The sequence below is a fragment of the Canis aureus genome, chromosome 8, assembly GCF_053574225.1.
Source record: "Canis aureus isolate CA01 chromosome 8, VMU_Caureus_v.1.0, whole genome shotgun sequence".
Taxonomy (NCBI): Eukaryota; Metazoa; Chordata; class Mammalia; order Carnivora; family Canidae; genus Canis; species Canis aureus.
The window spans coordinates 23,181,845-23,196,659 of record NC_135618.1 but is presented as its reverse complement, the minus strand read 5'-3'; the positions used below and the strand labels follow the sequence as shown (position 1 = coordinate 23,196,659).

The 14,815-nt window shown below is 41.0% G+C and overlaps 2 protein-coding genes and 1 non-coding gene across 14 annotated transcripts in view; 1 reads left to right on the top strand and 2 right to left on the bottom strand.

Moving 5' to 3' along the window:
- CNN3 (calponin 3) overlaps positions 1–6,161 on the top strand; it is a 28,299-nt gene extending 22,138 nt beyond the window's left edge. For all 3 annotated transcript variants that reach the window (XM_077905512.1, XM_077905513.1, XM_077905514.1), the window contains exons 2-7: positions 60–181; positions 380–446; positions 1,203–1,340; positions 1,718–1,834; positions 3,306–3,452; positions 4,980–6,161. In XM_077905512.1, the coding sequence (XP_077761638.1) occupies positions 60–181; positions 380–446; positions 1,203–1,340; positions 1,718–1,834; positions 3,306–3,452; positions 4,980–5,321 (933 nt within the window). In that variant the 3' untranslated portion in view covers positions 5,322–6,161. The remainder of the gene's footprint in view (positions 1–59; positions 182–379; positions 447–1,202; positions 1,341–1,717; positions 1,835–3,305; positions 3,453–4,979) is intronic.
- The window catches only part of SLC44A3 (solute carrier family 44 member 3), a 112,470-nt gene that overhangs the window by 13,241 nt on the left and 84,414 nt on the right, over positions 1–14,815 (bottom strand). For 7 of the 10 annotated variants that reach the window (XM_077905505.1, XM_077905502.1, XM_077905503.1 and 4 more), the window contains 3 exons: positions 10,452–10,589; positions 7,967–8,203; positions 5,685–6,809 (listed from right to left, as the gene is read on the bottom strand). In XM_077905505.1, coding sequence (XP_077761631.1) covers positions 6,708–6,809; positions 7,967–8,203; positions 10,452–10,589 — 477 coding nt within the window. In that variant the 3' untranslated portion in view covers positions 5,685–6,707. Of the gene's footprint in view, positions 1–5,684; positions 6,810–7,966; positions 8,204–10,451; positions 10,590–14,815 lie in introns of those variants that run through there. The other 3 variants (XM_077905508.1, XM_077905509.1, XR_013384432.1) reach the window with 2 other exon arrangements.
- Positions 10,889–10,992, bottom strand: LOC144319804 (U6 spliceosomal RNA). Its single transcript, XR_013385517.1, has one exon. It is a non-coding gene; the product is annotated as a U6 spliceosomal RNA (small nuclear RNA).

Sequence of the window (14,815 nt, the reverse complement as noted above, 5' to 3'; positions counted from 1 at the left end):
TCAACAGTTTTTGATGCTTTAGTGAAAATCCTTCCAAAGCTGGTTAACTTGTCTTTCAGATTGCTTCCAAGTATGATCATCAAGCAGAAGAAGATCTTCGAAACTGGATAGAAGAAGTGACGGGCATGAGCATTGGCACCAACTTTCAGCTGGGCTTAAAAGATGGCATCATCCTCTGCGAGTAAGTTGTGGCCATTTCTGTTCTTCTGGTCCTTTCCACGGACTTCTGTGTCGTCCTCCTTCCCAATCCAGGGTGTCAGACCTTGAAGTTTCACACATGTTTTCGATGCTTCCTTCACTGATGTGAAAGGAACCAGCTTTACACTCCAGTCCTTGTTCTTGTGTGAACAATAAATGTCACCTACACTTTTCTTTTCAGGCTCATAAACAAGCTACAGCCGGGCTCAGTGAAGAAGGTTAATGAGTCCTCGTTAAACTGGCCTCAGGTAACAGCCAAACCAGCAGCCTTCAGTTATTCTGTATGCAGCAAAGACTTGTTTCGTTTTACAGTAGACATTTTAGCAGAAATTTGTATACGTGGCTGTATTTTCTGTAGTTCTGTGATTGTTAGATGCTGAGCTTAGTCTGTCTACTTTGAGGGAGGATTCAGCACCACTTAGGTGTGGAGAAATAGAAATACAACCCAGACCGTAAGGATAAATGAGGGGGAAAAGCAAGGGGCTTAACATAACCACTAATGGTTGACTATAGAGTAACACTGTATTAAGCAGTCTTAGTTCATGAATGGGTCTGATGAAGCAAGCTTAGATATTTTGAGTATGTGTTTTGAGATAATAAGGAAAAAAGCATTTAGTAACCACAAATTTATGTTTAAATTGACGTCAAAACGTAACTTATTAATATGAGTAATTACATACCGTTTGACAAAATTTGAGCCCTGGCTAACTCTGACAGAATCCTAGAATTCTTAAAAATCTCTGAGGGCGATCTTGGCTTCGAAGAACTGAAAAAAAAATGACTGCATAAAAATATTAAAAAGACCATTATGTGACCCATTATGAAATACTCTCTACTCTTTCCTTTTCCAGAGGGAGCTGTGCTTAGTGTGTTATTGGCCAAGAAGCCTTGCCAAGCAGCTTTCTGCCTGGCACCTTACTACTAGTCACGAAGACTTAGAATTCTTAGATAACGTGAACGTCAGTATTGAGCGCCCCAAGTTACATGGCTCTTTTCCTTTATAGCTGGAGAATATTGGCAACTTTATTAAAGCTATTCAGGCTTATGGCATGAAGCCACATGACATATTTGAAGCCAATGATCTTTTTGAGAATGGAAACATGACCCAGGTTCAGACTACGCTGGTGGCTCTGGCAGGCCTGGTACGTATATGTCTTTAATGGCGGATTTTTAGAAGGACCCCTGTGTTAGTGATGAAGTGCGACTCCTCTCTCCCGTGGGAGTTCAGATGAGGCAGGGAGGGGCCTCTGTCTCCTCCATAATTATTAGTTTTGTGGAAAGGCTGCTGACATCAACTGCCTCCTAAGAGAGCTTAATTAGAATACTTACATTTCAGAGCTACCTGTATTACTGAATGGCCTTAAAGAAGTTTTTCATCCCTGGTTTGAGTATTACCTAATGAGGCCTTCATCTGTGGACAATGTCATTTCTTTGTTGTTCCTTCTGTAAAAAAAAAAAACTCTTGGCGGAACCTCCACATTTTCGTGTCTCTTTTTAGTAAGTGTAAATTTCTGTCTAGGCTAAAACAAAAGGATTCCACACAACCATTGACATTGGAGTGAAGTATGCTGAAAAACAAACAAGACGTTTTGATGAAGGAAAATTAAAAGCTGGCCAAAGTGTAATTGGTTTGCAGGTAAGTAATGTGTTATTACTTGATCAGTCACTTCTTCAGGATCATTAATTCTCACAACGTGAAGTGTGTCTCTTATAAGTACGAAATGGATAAGATGAATCATAATGTAGGTTTGGGGGATGGATATGTAGTTCATATAATTTATGTCCGCTTAAAGCCTAGGGGACACTGATGATGGCTTTTAAAGAAACCTCAGGCATGCCATCGGACATGACAGTTGTTGCTCTAGAAAAAGATTTCCCCCCACAGTTACATTGTCTTTAAGAAAATGTACTTTGTAAATTACTAAACGTTATTGACCAAATGAGGCAGTTTTACAAAGCCTTAATGCTAAAGCCATTTATCTGCATGATACAGTAGCCAAGCGCTATTAAAAACAAAAACAAAACAACCTGAACTAAGTGTTTTTTTGTTTTTTTACCCCCCTTCACATTGTTCCCCTGGAGAGTGTCACAAAACCACCACTGCTAAATGTCCAGTATGCTAACGGCTTTACTACATTTGATACCTGCTTGATGCAGTGCCCCTCTGTTGACTGAATGTATATGAGGTGGATTTGTTTTTGTATAGTACAAAATTGTATCTGGTAAGAAACTGGAAACCTGAAATTCAAAACAGTAATCAGTTGGTTAACTTATAACTTAACAAAAAGTAACTCTAGAGCAAGGTAAAAATGATAGACAAGCATTCAAAGATTAAGGAAAACAAATCACGTTCTAAAACACTATGGTCAGTGTCCTCACAATTTTAAAGATGCACCTGCATATTTTTGTGTGTTTATCTGTATGCATGTGTATTAATACATACACAGATACATAAGATAAATCTGGGTGGTAGGACTGCAGTGATTTGTCCTCTTCCCTTCCTTTTTAAGAAAAAAGATCAACAGAAATGGGTCCCCAACCAGTAGAATGGGTATACTGGTTGGTCTTAAAGCCATATACTCAGTGGAGAAGAGAATTATTGTTCCTCTGAGCTTCACATTCCTCATTCTTTTTATGTGGCTCTTTTCCCATGAAGATGTTGGTGATTTTGGTGAAACTTTAAAGAAATCCTTGTTGAGCTGCCAGAGAAGACACCTGGCATTTGCAGTCACACTCTATACAAACATCTGTAGTAGAAAAGCCTAGTGCCTAGCCAGAGAGTGCTCCTGTCCCTTTATGTGGCTGAAGCAGGTACCTCTTAATTTGGTTATCTGTGCTATCAACAGTAGGGAGAAGAGGAGCAGAGGAAAATAATCATTCATAATTCTGCCCTCTTAAAAACTTGTTTAAATTTTTCTTTTTAAAGTGAGCACCCTGAAATTTGGGAAAGCATGGAGATTTTGTATCTAGCTAGCCTCAGCACAAAAAGGGACTTGTCAATTGTGCCCCTCCATCTTTTTTTTTTAGTAGAACAGAGAGTTTGGCTGGTCATACATGTTGTTGTTGACTTCTGATAATCAGTGCTAATTTTATTTTTATCTTAATAGATGGGAACCAACAAATGTGCCAGCCAGGCGGGTATGACAGCCTATGGGACCAGGAGGCATCTTTATGATCCCAAAATGCAAACTGACAAGCCTTTTGACCAGACCACAATTAGTCTGCAGATGGGCACCAACAAAGGAGCCAGCCAGGTAAGCAATGCCTTTTTGTGCTTGTAGCAAAGAGTACAGAAGGGTTATTTAAATTAGCATTTATTTCATTCTTTATTAACTAAGTTCAAAGGGTGGTTTTTGAATTTTTTTTTTTTTTTTTTTTTGGTCCTATGGTGTATTTAGAGTACATTCCTTCAGGAAAGTAGGTTTTGCTGAGAAAGCAAAAAAAAAAAAGAATCAGAGGACTCTTTCTATATAGTAATACAAGTATGGTGTGATTCACGGCTTTTTCTGTCAGTTAGAAGTAGAAGAGCCACCTTTCCACCTAACCAGAAGAAAAAAGATAAGTTTATTATAGCAAGTTTATTTCTTGATCCAAATCCAAGTAAATTGCTATGCCTTGGACTTTTAATTTTTATAGGATCCCTTAATTAACTTGGGAGGTAAAACTATCTGGTGCTCTAAGAAGTACTTAGCTAGGGATCCCTGGGTGGCGCAGCGGTTTGGCGCCTGCCTTTGACCCAGCGCGCGATCCTGGAGACCCGGGATCAAATCCCACGTCGGGCTCCCGGTGCATGGAGCCTGCTTCTCCCTCTGCCTGTCTCTGCCTCTCTCTCTCTCTCTCTCTCTCTCTGTGTGACTATCATAAATTTAAAAAAAAAAAAAAAAAGAATAAAAAAATATAAGAAGTACTTAGCTAGCATTCCTATTAAATGTGTGAACATATGTAGGTCGAACTGCAGCGTGGTGAGAAGGCCAGTATTCTAACACCCTGCAAGATGGAAGTATTTCCTTGTTAAAAATAGATCAGCAGCACCTCCCAAGGAGGTTCCCTCCACCACTGGAGCGCAGGCAGGTCTCCCATCCAACAAGAGTGGGGATAAGGTTTGAAGAAGCTCTTCCCTGATGACCTCAAGACGAGATTTATTGTTTGCCCTTTCTGGAACGTGTCCCGCCACATGTGGCATTGTCTCTCATAGCTGCCATTTGAGTCTGCTTTTTTTTTTTTTAACCAGTTAAATCTGGAAGTGTCTGCTTAGCAGAAATGCAGAAACGCGGTATGAGGTACCGTACTCACAGCTGGCTTTTTGAGATTCAGGTCCTTAAGGGCTGCTCAGTGTCATTTCTGGTGGCCGTGTGATGAGCTTCTGGAATGGGGGGGACTGGAGAATGTATGTGGTCATAGTAGGGACTCACGGTACCTTCCCAGGCTGCCCCACATTATGCTGTCTTTACGTTCTTTCTATCTAATCCTCTCCTAAATCCGAAGTGGGTGGGATTTTTCCACACTTGCAGATGAGAAATTTAAAGTCCGTTAGCTCGTTTTGAGGCAGTTTGACAGCAGAGCAAGGACTTGAAGGGAAGGGCTGATCTGGCCTGAGAGCCGGCGAATAGGGCTTCTTAGGAAGGATTCAGCATCAGGACTGTTGGGTAAGCTCGCTTTGCCCCAGAAATAACGTCCCCCTCTGCATGTTCCCACTCACTGCGACTGCCCTAGTTGATGGGATGTTCGCAAGAACAGGCTTTAGCTGCGGCCTCAACTTCTGTCCTGTGTTTTAATCCCAGGCGGGGATGTTAGCACCAGGTACCAGAAGAGACATCTACGATCAGAAGCTCACACTGCAGCCAGTGGACAACTCGACAATTTCTCTACAGATGGGAACCAACAAAGTGGCCTCCCAGAAAGGAATGAGCGTGTACGGGCTGGGGCGGCAAGTATACGACCCCAAGTACTGCGCCGCTCCCACAGAACCCGTCATTCACAACGGAAGTCAAGGAACAGGAACGAACGGGTCTGAGATCAGTGATAGCGATTATCAGGCGGAGTACCCAGAGGAGTACCCCGGCGAGTACCCAGACGACTACCCCCGGGATTACCAATACGGCGACCAAGGCATCGATTACTAGGTCCCACCAGGAGCTCAGTATTTAGCCCGTTGTTTTTATTCAGTGAGAACCAAGCTAGCCTTGAGTGATTTTTATCTTGTCTTCCTAAAACACTATTATGCTTATTGTACCTGAAGGAAATACTGCCTTACATACATTCCCTCTTCCTTTCCCTGCCTCTTCCCCCAATAGCTGCCTTTAGTGCCGTAACAGTCCAGTCCCACAGCAGAAGCAATAACTCGCATATGAAGTTAAAAGGAACACTGTGAAAGGGGAGTACCTTCGTGCAGCCAGTTCTCTCATCAAAGACCTATGCATTTTTACAATCTACTTAATAAACTGGGATTTTCAGACAATAGGAAGCTTTTTCTTTTTCTTTCTTTCTTTCTTTTTTCTTTTTCTTTTTCTTTTTCTTTTTCTTTTTTCTTTTCTTTCTTTTTTTTTTTTTTTGCAGTCCCGTATCTGGTTTCTACGTGGAGGACTAAACTCATGCTTTTAGCTAAATGTGGTCTTTGCCGACTAAATTTAAGACGCAGCGGTTTAAGAGATTTACATACCGATGTCTCCACAGTATTGTTTGCTAATCTTTAAATAAAGTCCTGATCCGTGTGCATTTGTGATTATATGTGTACTCATTCTCTTACCTGAACTGACCAGAGCTTTCCCAAGTGGGGTTTCTAAAGGAGCGTGTACAAAGTCGGCCTGCAGAGAGTCGGGTCTGGGTGGTGCGTTTGCTTCCTGTTTGTGCCAATGTATCAATGTAGAGTTGCTCTGTTCTCTTCAACTGTATTTATTGCTGCGTTTCTCAGCATAAACTTATCCCATTGTATTTTTTATAAATAAATATTTTTTTTGAACGTTCATATGAGCCACAGGCTGATTATTTTCTGGCTGACGTCCAGATAGGTGAAGGCAGAGTTTTAAAAGGTCTCCCCTCCCCAGGTACTGTTCTGAGACATTCCCTCGTTGGTTTACTTAATCCATACGACGTCACAGCCTGTGTTTGAGACTGAGGCTTAGCAAACTGAAGGGATCTGCCCACGGTACACAGTAAATGACAGCCGAAATTCAAACTATTTTTTGAGCATCATGTGACCCTTGCTTATTCCATTGAGTCTCAAATGCCTCAAACTCAACCCAAATCCAACTTGGAATAATCTTAAAATCATTCTGAGGACCATTGGTGAGGACAGGGTAGCAGTATTTTATATTCATATCCTAAGTGCATTAATATTAATAAGGAACCACTGAATTAGGAACAGCATCTACTATTATGGTTCTGGCCTAATGATGGTCAAACAATAAGGACAAAAAAGAAGAATAGGGTCCATCAACCTTACCATTTATTCTGTGAATGGCTCTGAGAAGAAGACCCCTTTCCAGGGACAAATAACTAATGGGCACTGATCACACAACAGCCTGGAGTTCTGTTCCCTCTTCGTTCCTTAATGAGCTCTCCTCTCCCTGTGCCCTTGCTGCATTTAATTTGTCGATCCTTTTGACAAAACTCTGAAAAACAAAAGAATGAGTGAGACCTTTTGGCACACTTTTTGGCAACCACTTACTTGACCATATCATTTAGGAGAATTCAATCCTTAAAGTTTTCCCTGTTGAATTAAAATATTTTAGGGGATAGATTTCCAAGTGGATTTTTAATCAGAAAAGTGCAAGTCGGGGAAAGAAGCCTCGGTTAGCTTCCTATCCCCATCAGAAATAATTTCCTTAGGGTACATACAAATAAAGTGCTATTGTATTTCTATGTTTTATGTGGAAGAGGTTGAGAATATGTTTAATTTTAAAATCGTAGAAGTGCATATTGAACTTCAGTGCCTGGCTGAACCGAGGAGTGCTCTGAATGCTGTTTCAAAACCAGAGGGCTTCGGGGCCCCTGGCTGGCTCAGTCGGCAGAGCATGCGACTCTTGATCTTGGGGTTGTGGGTTTGAGCCCCACGGTGGGTATAGAGATTACTTAAAAATGAAATCTTAAAAAGCTTTTAACACCTAACTTATGGCAACAGTATGAAGGAAAATTTAGTATAAACGTCACTTGACTTAGACAACATGGAGACTTCATTCAGTTGTTAGAATATCCCTGTCTACACCTGATAAGGCAAATAAGCAACGACTGTGTTGGCAACAGCTGCCTGCTATTTCCGATAGAAGCAGTATGGACTTGACAGGGTGTGGCTTGCCCTGCATCGGTGGGCCTCGGTTAGTAAGAGGCCTGAGAACTGCAGATCTGTGGATACTGGCACAGAGGCCACACGTGCCCCCTGAAGCCCAGAGGGTCTGACGTGATGCTTGAGGAGGCAAGAAAGCTTCAGAGAGAGATCAACTGTTAAGCCTCCAGACCACCCAAAAGGCCAGACCAAGCCTATGGCACCAAAGGGTCTTGGACTGCTGTGTCCAGAACACCTGCCCAAGGTCATGCAGTCTGTATTAATTGTTCAGCTTCACTTTTCTCCAAGGTGAAGGGTTCAATGAGGGAAGTGGGTTCAGCCTCCGGAAACAGAACCTGAATCTCCAGACATTTAGGCCTGTGGTAGAAGCCCACAGAGCCCTCCAGAAGAGAAAATGAGGCCATGAGCCTCCTTTATGTGTGAATCTTCTACACTTTGGAGATTTTGAGGGTTGAGATGGCAACGGGAAGTGGAATGTTTGCTTACCAAAAACTCCTGGTCCATAAAGTAGGGCTTTTCTGATGATCCATCATTTGTTTCCATATCAACAGCAAAACACAAGAGGAGTGCATCCAGCACAGTTTCAAACACAGATAAAAAACAATGGGCTACCAAGTAGGCAAAAAATGCCACCAGCAGCAGAGGGATTGCCCACACCTGGAGGGCACGGTTGTAGTTAAATGCCATCAGTCCTCCAAAAACAGTGAAACACACCACCAACACCTGTCAAAACAAGAGTTTGTTGAAAATATAAATTGGTTGGCTGGAATATTTTAGAAATGATTTTTGTTAGTTACAAGTAAGTTCATATACATACGTGTGTGTGTGTGTGTGTGCATAAGTGTGTCCTATTATAAAAAATGCTTGTCAGAAAATATGGTACAATGAAATTAAGAGGAAAAGAGCCATGATACCAAAAGGGCCCTTTGGAGGAGGGAGAAGAGGGCAGATGCATTTACATGTTTGCTGTGCCTGGTTTTTGTATTTATATAGATGGAATGATACTCCAAAACTTTTAGTTTTTTCACTTGATACTCCTGTAAGCATCTTCATTTAAAAGCTTTTTAATAAGCGTCATTTTAAAATAATGGTGCAACAACCCACCGAGTGAATATACTGTAGTTTAGCATGTGATTTGCTTTACCCTGGGGATTAAAGTGGAAAGGTGTTCCAATGCTGGTGTGGGGAGATAATATGATTAATCCAGGCTTTTGCCATATATAATAATTTCCAGGAACATAATTACAGACTTATGATGTACCTAATTCTTTAACATATAAAATGATGTCCGTCTGGAATCCCCATTGCCCTCAGATATCCTCAATGGTGGACGTGAATGTCTGAATGCTACTTCATTCAAGAAATACAGGAAAATGAATTACTGCCTAAAATAAAAGTCTTTTATAAAGACTTATAAAGATTCTTTGGAAGTAGTTATTAGACAACGTATCACCCACAATCTTACTGAACTAACATAAACAGTATTATCCATTCAAATACAAAGATTATTTAGGCTGTTTAGAGAGGCATTTATCAGTTTGTACTTCTAGAGCTACTGTTGCATGAAAAAAGTCTCTGGGGGCCCAGCTGAACCTTAAAATGAAAATATGTGCAACTAACATACCCCTGTGAAATCCATGCATGTTATAACTTGTTACTGACAGTTAACTCTGATATGCACTAGAGACCTTTACCAAAGGCCACAGAGGCACAAAATGCTAAATGAGCCATGAGTCCTCATTTGACTTTGGCCAGGTTACAACTGGAGACCAAGCTCTTGTTCACTTTGGGGCACCACCGAAGGCCTCAGCATTCATGTCCTTGAGGATGAATGGTTGGAAGAAGCCAGTGTATCTAAGCTTGGAATAGTGAAGATGTGGTAGGAAGGTCAGGAGGTCTGTGGTCAAGAATTTGAAGGGCAGGCAATCAAGTGGAAGTGGAATCAGGCAAACAGGTGTGCAGGATTAGGCCTGGTGGGTGACAGTCACATGGAAAGGGACACACCATGTGGCACAGTGTAAAGAACCCTCAACTTGAAGCATGGTCAATGAGGGGCTATCCTACCACTTTCATCAATATTTCAGTTACTCTTCCCTACAACCTAGAAAGGCCATGTGTTCTCTTTGGTTCCGATATGAAGACTGAGGCTCGAAGTTGTTAAAGACCCCAAGTTCAGGGCTTGTCCTTTATACCACGAGATGATCTCTGTGATGCTTGTTCACTGTGCTGCATACAAGACTACATATAATTTCCTGAAAAGTACTACTCAGATGACAGCAGAAATGTACCTCTGGCTCTACCTGGGACATTAACAATCTGTCTTTATATTTGTGTACTGATTGCCCTTAAGTGATAGACTTTTTATTAGGTTCCAATACTACTTCCATATATTTTATAACAAAATCCCCAGAAAATACACCCATTTTACGAGGCTAGCAGCATTTTCTTTTCTTTTCTTTTTTTCTTTTCTTTTCTTTTTTCTTTTAGATTCTATTATTCATGAGAAACACTAGAGAGAGAGAGAGAGAGAGAGAGAGAGGCAGAGACATAGGCAGAGGGAGAAGCAGGCTCCATGAAGGCAGCCCGATGTGGGACTTGATCCCAGGCCTCCAAGATCATGCCCTGGGTTGAAGGCAGATGCGCAATCGCTGAGCCACCCAGGCGTCCCAACATTTTCATTTTAGATGTGAAAAAGTGGGACTCAGAATGGTAGAGAGAATTGAGTATAGCTAAGAGCTAAGGGTTTGATTCAAATCCTGACTCCTTTGGGAGATCCCAGACAGGTTACTAAGCCTTAGTATTCTCATCTGCCAAATAAGATACCTCAGAGGATTAAGGATGAAGGACGCCACCCACCATGGAGTTAGCACTCAAGATAACTTCAAGGTTTTGTTCTTTCAAAACCTTGCTGTATGGCTTGATGTTGGGATCCCAAGTTCTTTTATTTACTATTTTAGTGAAGACATCTCACCTTTCCTAGAAAAATTATGAAGTCTCCAAAGCAGTTAACAGACGTAAAATGATTTGAATTCTTGGATGAGAGTTTGAGCACATCTTGTGCTGATGTACAAAAATCGGTCCCGTTAATGGCAGTTGCAGTGTATGCATTCTGAAACAAAAGACAATGGTGGAAAAAAAAATGAGGATCCTTATATTGTTTTAGAGATAATAAAATGACAATACAGAATATTTGCAAAATAAAGAAAAATGGTTACACCCACCATCTCTACCCATAAAAATCTTTTCATTTGCAAAGTCCCCTTCCAGTCTCTGGTTATGTACACATACATTTTCATATAGTTGCAGTAAATGGAAAAAATAACCAAGTATTTCTGGTCATTGTGGTAGATGGGACATCCCACTACAAACACATAGAAATGATAGGTGAAGAGTAAACTTTTTTTTTTTTTTAATATGGAATGCTTCACGAATTTGCACATCATCCTTGTGCGAGGGCCATGCTAATCTCTGTATCATTCCAATTTTAGTATATGTGCTGCCAAAGCGAGCACTAGTAAATTTTTTTTTAATGTACAACAGAGTTTGAAGGGAGAGAAAGGAAGTGCAGGTGCTACAAACATTAACCTTAGCAGTTAATGAGAGCTGAATCCACAGGCGCAATGGGCAGGACTTAACCCCTTAGGATAAGAAACAACATTCAGGCCTTGCTGAGGAACTGAACTCGTCGTGGCACAAATTCAGACTCAATCAACCATCCCAGAAAAGTGGTACAGAAATACACAATATGCCTGGGGCCACTGAAATTACTAGAGTCTGGGCAAGGGCAAGGCAAAATCACATCCTCGTAACCCTGGGAGTGGGGGAGTCCCACAGACAACCACACTTGAAGACAATGAAGTAATGCTCGTAAGAAAACGTCAGATGGCCCAAGGAAAAGAACGTCACAACAAAAAAGAGAATCTGTACCCTGAGAACAATCTGAAATAAAATATTCAAGAAAGTATGTTTAAATGCTAGGACAATGAAGGCTGGCTTAGGGTTGTAAGTTTGAGCCCCGCATTAGGTGTAGAGATTACTTAAAAATAAAATCTTAAAAAAAAATAAAGATGCTAAGACAATGGAAAGAATAGTGACCATAAGAATGAACAGCTTGGTATGAAAAGTGAAGAGGCAGGGGCTCCTGGGTGGCTCAGTCGGTTAAGGGTCTGCCTTTGGCTCAGGTCATGATCCCTGGCTCCTGGGATTGAGCCCCACATTGGGCTCCCTGGTCACTGGGGAGTCGGCTTCTCCCTCTATCCATCCCCCACTGCTCGTGATTTCTCTCTCACTATCTCTCTCCAATAAATGAATAAAATTAAAAAAAAAAAAGAAGTGAAGAGGCAAAGTCAAAAGCAAACTAAATAGAAATTCTAGAAATGAAAAAATATATAGTTTAAGTGGCACAGTGTCATTATTATATACTTGGCTTTTTTCCTTTATATAAAATAAGCATTTTCATGTTGCTTGATGGTTTTATACTTTTAATTTTAATAAATACATATTCTATCAGGTGTGTCAGTAGCACATAGACTATTTCAAATATTTTGCTATATAAAAACTATGCAGGTGGCACAGTGGGTTAAGCATCCAACTCTCGATTTTGGCTCAGGTCATGATCTCACGGTCTGTAGGATCCAGCCCTGCATCAGGGCTCCACACTCAGTGTGGCATCCGCTTGAGATTCTCTCTCCCCCTCTGTGTCTCCCCCGACTAACACACACTCTCTCTAAAATAAATAAATCTTAAAAAAAAAAAAAAACAACTATGCAATAGACATCTTAATTTCTGGTTTTTGGATAATTTCTTAAAGATAAATTTCCAGAAATGGGATGACAAAGTCAAAAAGGAACACGTGTATGTATTTGTGTATGTTTATGTTCATGAGAGAGGATTTCTTGGATCATTTTTCCAAAATATCTTCTTTTTACGAGTATATAATTTCAAAACTATCGATTTCTTTTTTTTTAAACCATCTATTTCTTATATTTCTCTTGACATCTATAAAAATGCTATTTGCACTGCAGTTTACAGCACAGAATTTATAACTTCCCGGGGGAAAAAATAGACTATAATGCTACCTTCTTGAGTTTTGTCATTTCTTTCTGCTTAGGAAAAGGATGACAGTTTTTTATCTCATGATCTACAAATTAATCCTTTCCTATACCTGCTCAAAAGCATTGTAAGGAAACCATTTTGGAGTCTATTGCAGTTAACCCACCTCCCAGTGCTGCAGGTCTTAATCCAAGAAAGTGATGGAGGAAACGGAGAAAAAGGGGTAGAACTGATTTACCAAACTCCCTCTTCACCAAGGCCAACTAGAGAGCAAAGTTTGGTTCTCAAAGACAAAAGCTGGGTACCCAGCTCCCCCCACAGGGTACCCTACTTGCTTGACAGGGGATATCCTGTCAGATGTCAGATGAATTCCCTGCAGAAATGCCTTCATGGTATTCAACAAAGAATTTCTGGCTTCTGACTTAGATGGAATGCATGTGAATTTTACTTTTAAAACCCCAAACTGGTTGTTGAAGAGAGGTGACCCCAGTTTGGGGACTTCAGTCTTGAGTAGGGATATGAAAACTGATTTGCTCATTATTTAACTAAACATCCTCAATCATCTAAGATTCTAAGAGCCCTGATGACCAATTCATTATCCTGATAATACATTTGTAGGTTGGGTAAAGAATAGCATTATCATTCTTTTATAGAGACCAGGATCAAGGGCATTTCTCCAGATTCCCTGGTAATCTGAGCGACTTTTTTTCATTCTAACTTTCTGGACATTACACTATCATTTTTCACAAACGCTATTGAAAAGCAATGCTATTGAAAAGTGTGGTAGTGAAGATAAGCACAGGCTCCATAGCCAGTCTCTGGGTTCAAATCCCGCTTTTACCACCAAACTGGCTGTCAGTCTTGGGCAAATGGGTTTTACCACTTTCCGACTTCAATTTCCTCATTCATAAAGTGAGTTATAGCACGTACTGCAAGGGGGAGTTGGAGGATTAAAGAACATATTCCCTATAAAGCAGTTAGCAAAGCGCGTGGCACACAGAAAACATGTAGTAAACCAGGGACCTATTATCATCCAGGCCTCAGCAAGGATGACCTCATTTACAGCTGGGAAACACAGGCCACTCTCAGCACTGAGGAGGTGTGGAAAGGACCCATGGTTTCTTTATCTGTAGGCTTTGATCCCTTGCACTCTCAGAGATCCAGGAAGGGCGGGACTTGCTTCTCAGACCACATTCCAGGGCCCAGCATGGTCTTTCTTTACAGCAGCTCAACCCTGAGCTACTCAGTGGCTTTCTTTGCTTTCAGGCTCTGTCCCCAACCTGCCACCCACTTCCCACCTTAAAACTGGGCTTCTTAGTGTACTTCCCAACTTATACGGGGGAATCCAGTTTTTGCAAGGCCTTTTCCTGCCAATCAGTGCTTCATGGCCAATTCAGCACTACTGTTCATAAGCAATAAAAATAGAGTTTGCTTCTTGGCTAAAATGATTAAAGGTTAAAATGGTAATTTCTCACACATGTGTTGACTCCGCAGATTTTTTGGGGCCCATAACCATTTATCTTTTCTCTAATGTATCATGCCCACTGAAAGAGGGCCCTTAAAACCACTCTGACGGGGAAATTATATATGCCTTCCTGCAGTTACTACACCACTAGTATTTTACCACAAGGTTCAACCCTGAGTGCAACAGAGAGACCTAGAATTAATGTCGGAATGAATAGCTGGAGGAGGGAAGTATCACTGGAGACACAGGATATGGATTGAAAATTTCTGCAGTTTCAGCATTAGCTAATTTATACTTATTCTCAATAGAAGCTGCTTCCTTGTCAGGCAGCCGGGAGATGGATTGCTCTAAATGTTCAGTGTGGTAAATTCTTGCTTGGAGCATTCGTCTGGGCTGACCGAACTCGAGGTGAACATGCTAAGCTAATTTGCAGACCCTAACAGCAGGGGGAAAGGACTGCATATAGTGAGTGGGTAACACGTTGTGTTGGTTGTGAAAGTTAGTCAGGAGGTCCTGAAAGCTAATCTTGAAGCAAGAAAAGAGGTAGTGGTTTCAGCCTCTTAATTTATTACCAGAATAAATTTAAATTTATTTATTAAATAAATTTAATTTATTACCAGAAATATTGAGTGGGGTGGGCATGTTTCAATAGTGTCCCCAAACAAGTGGATATTTCCATGTCTGGAAACCAAATGGAAGTGAAAGATTCCCAACTTGACAGTGGTAGCGCCTCAATATTTTATCTCCATTCTCATTCCCTGGCCTGAGGTTGAAGACTCCCTCCTCGAGGTATGGTTTGATTAGTTTTCCTTTCATGG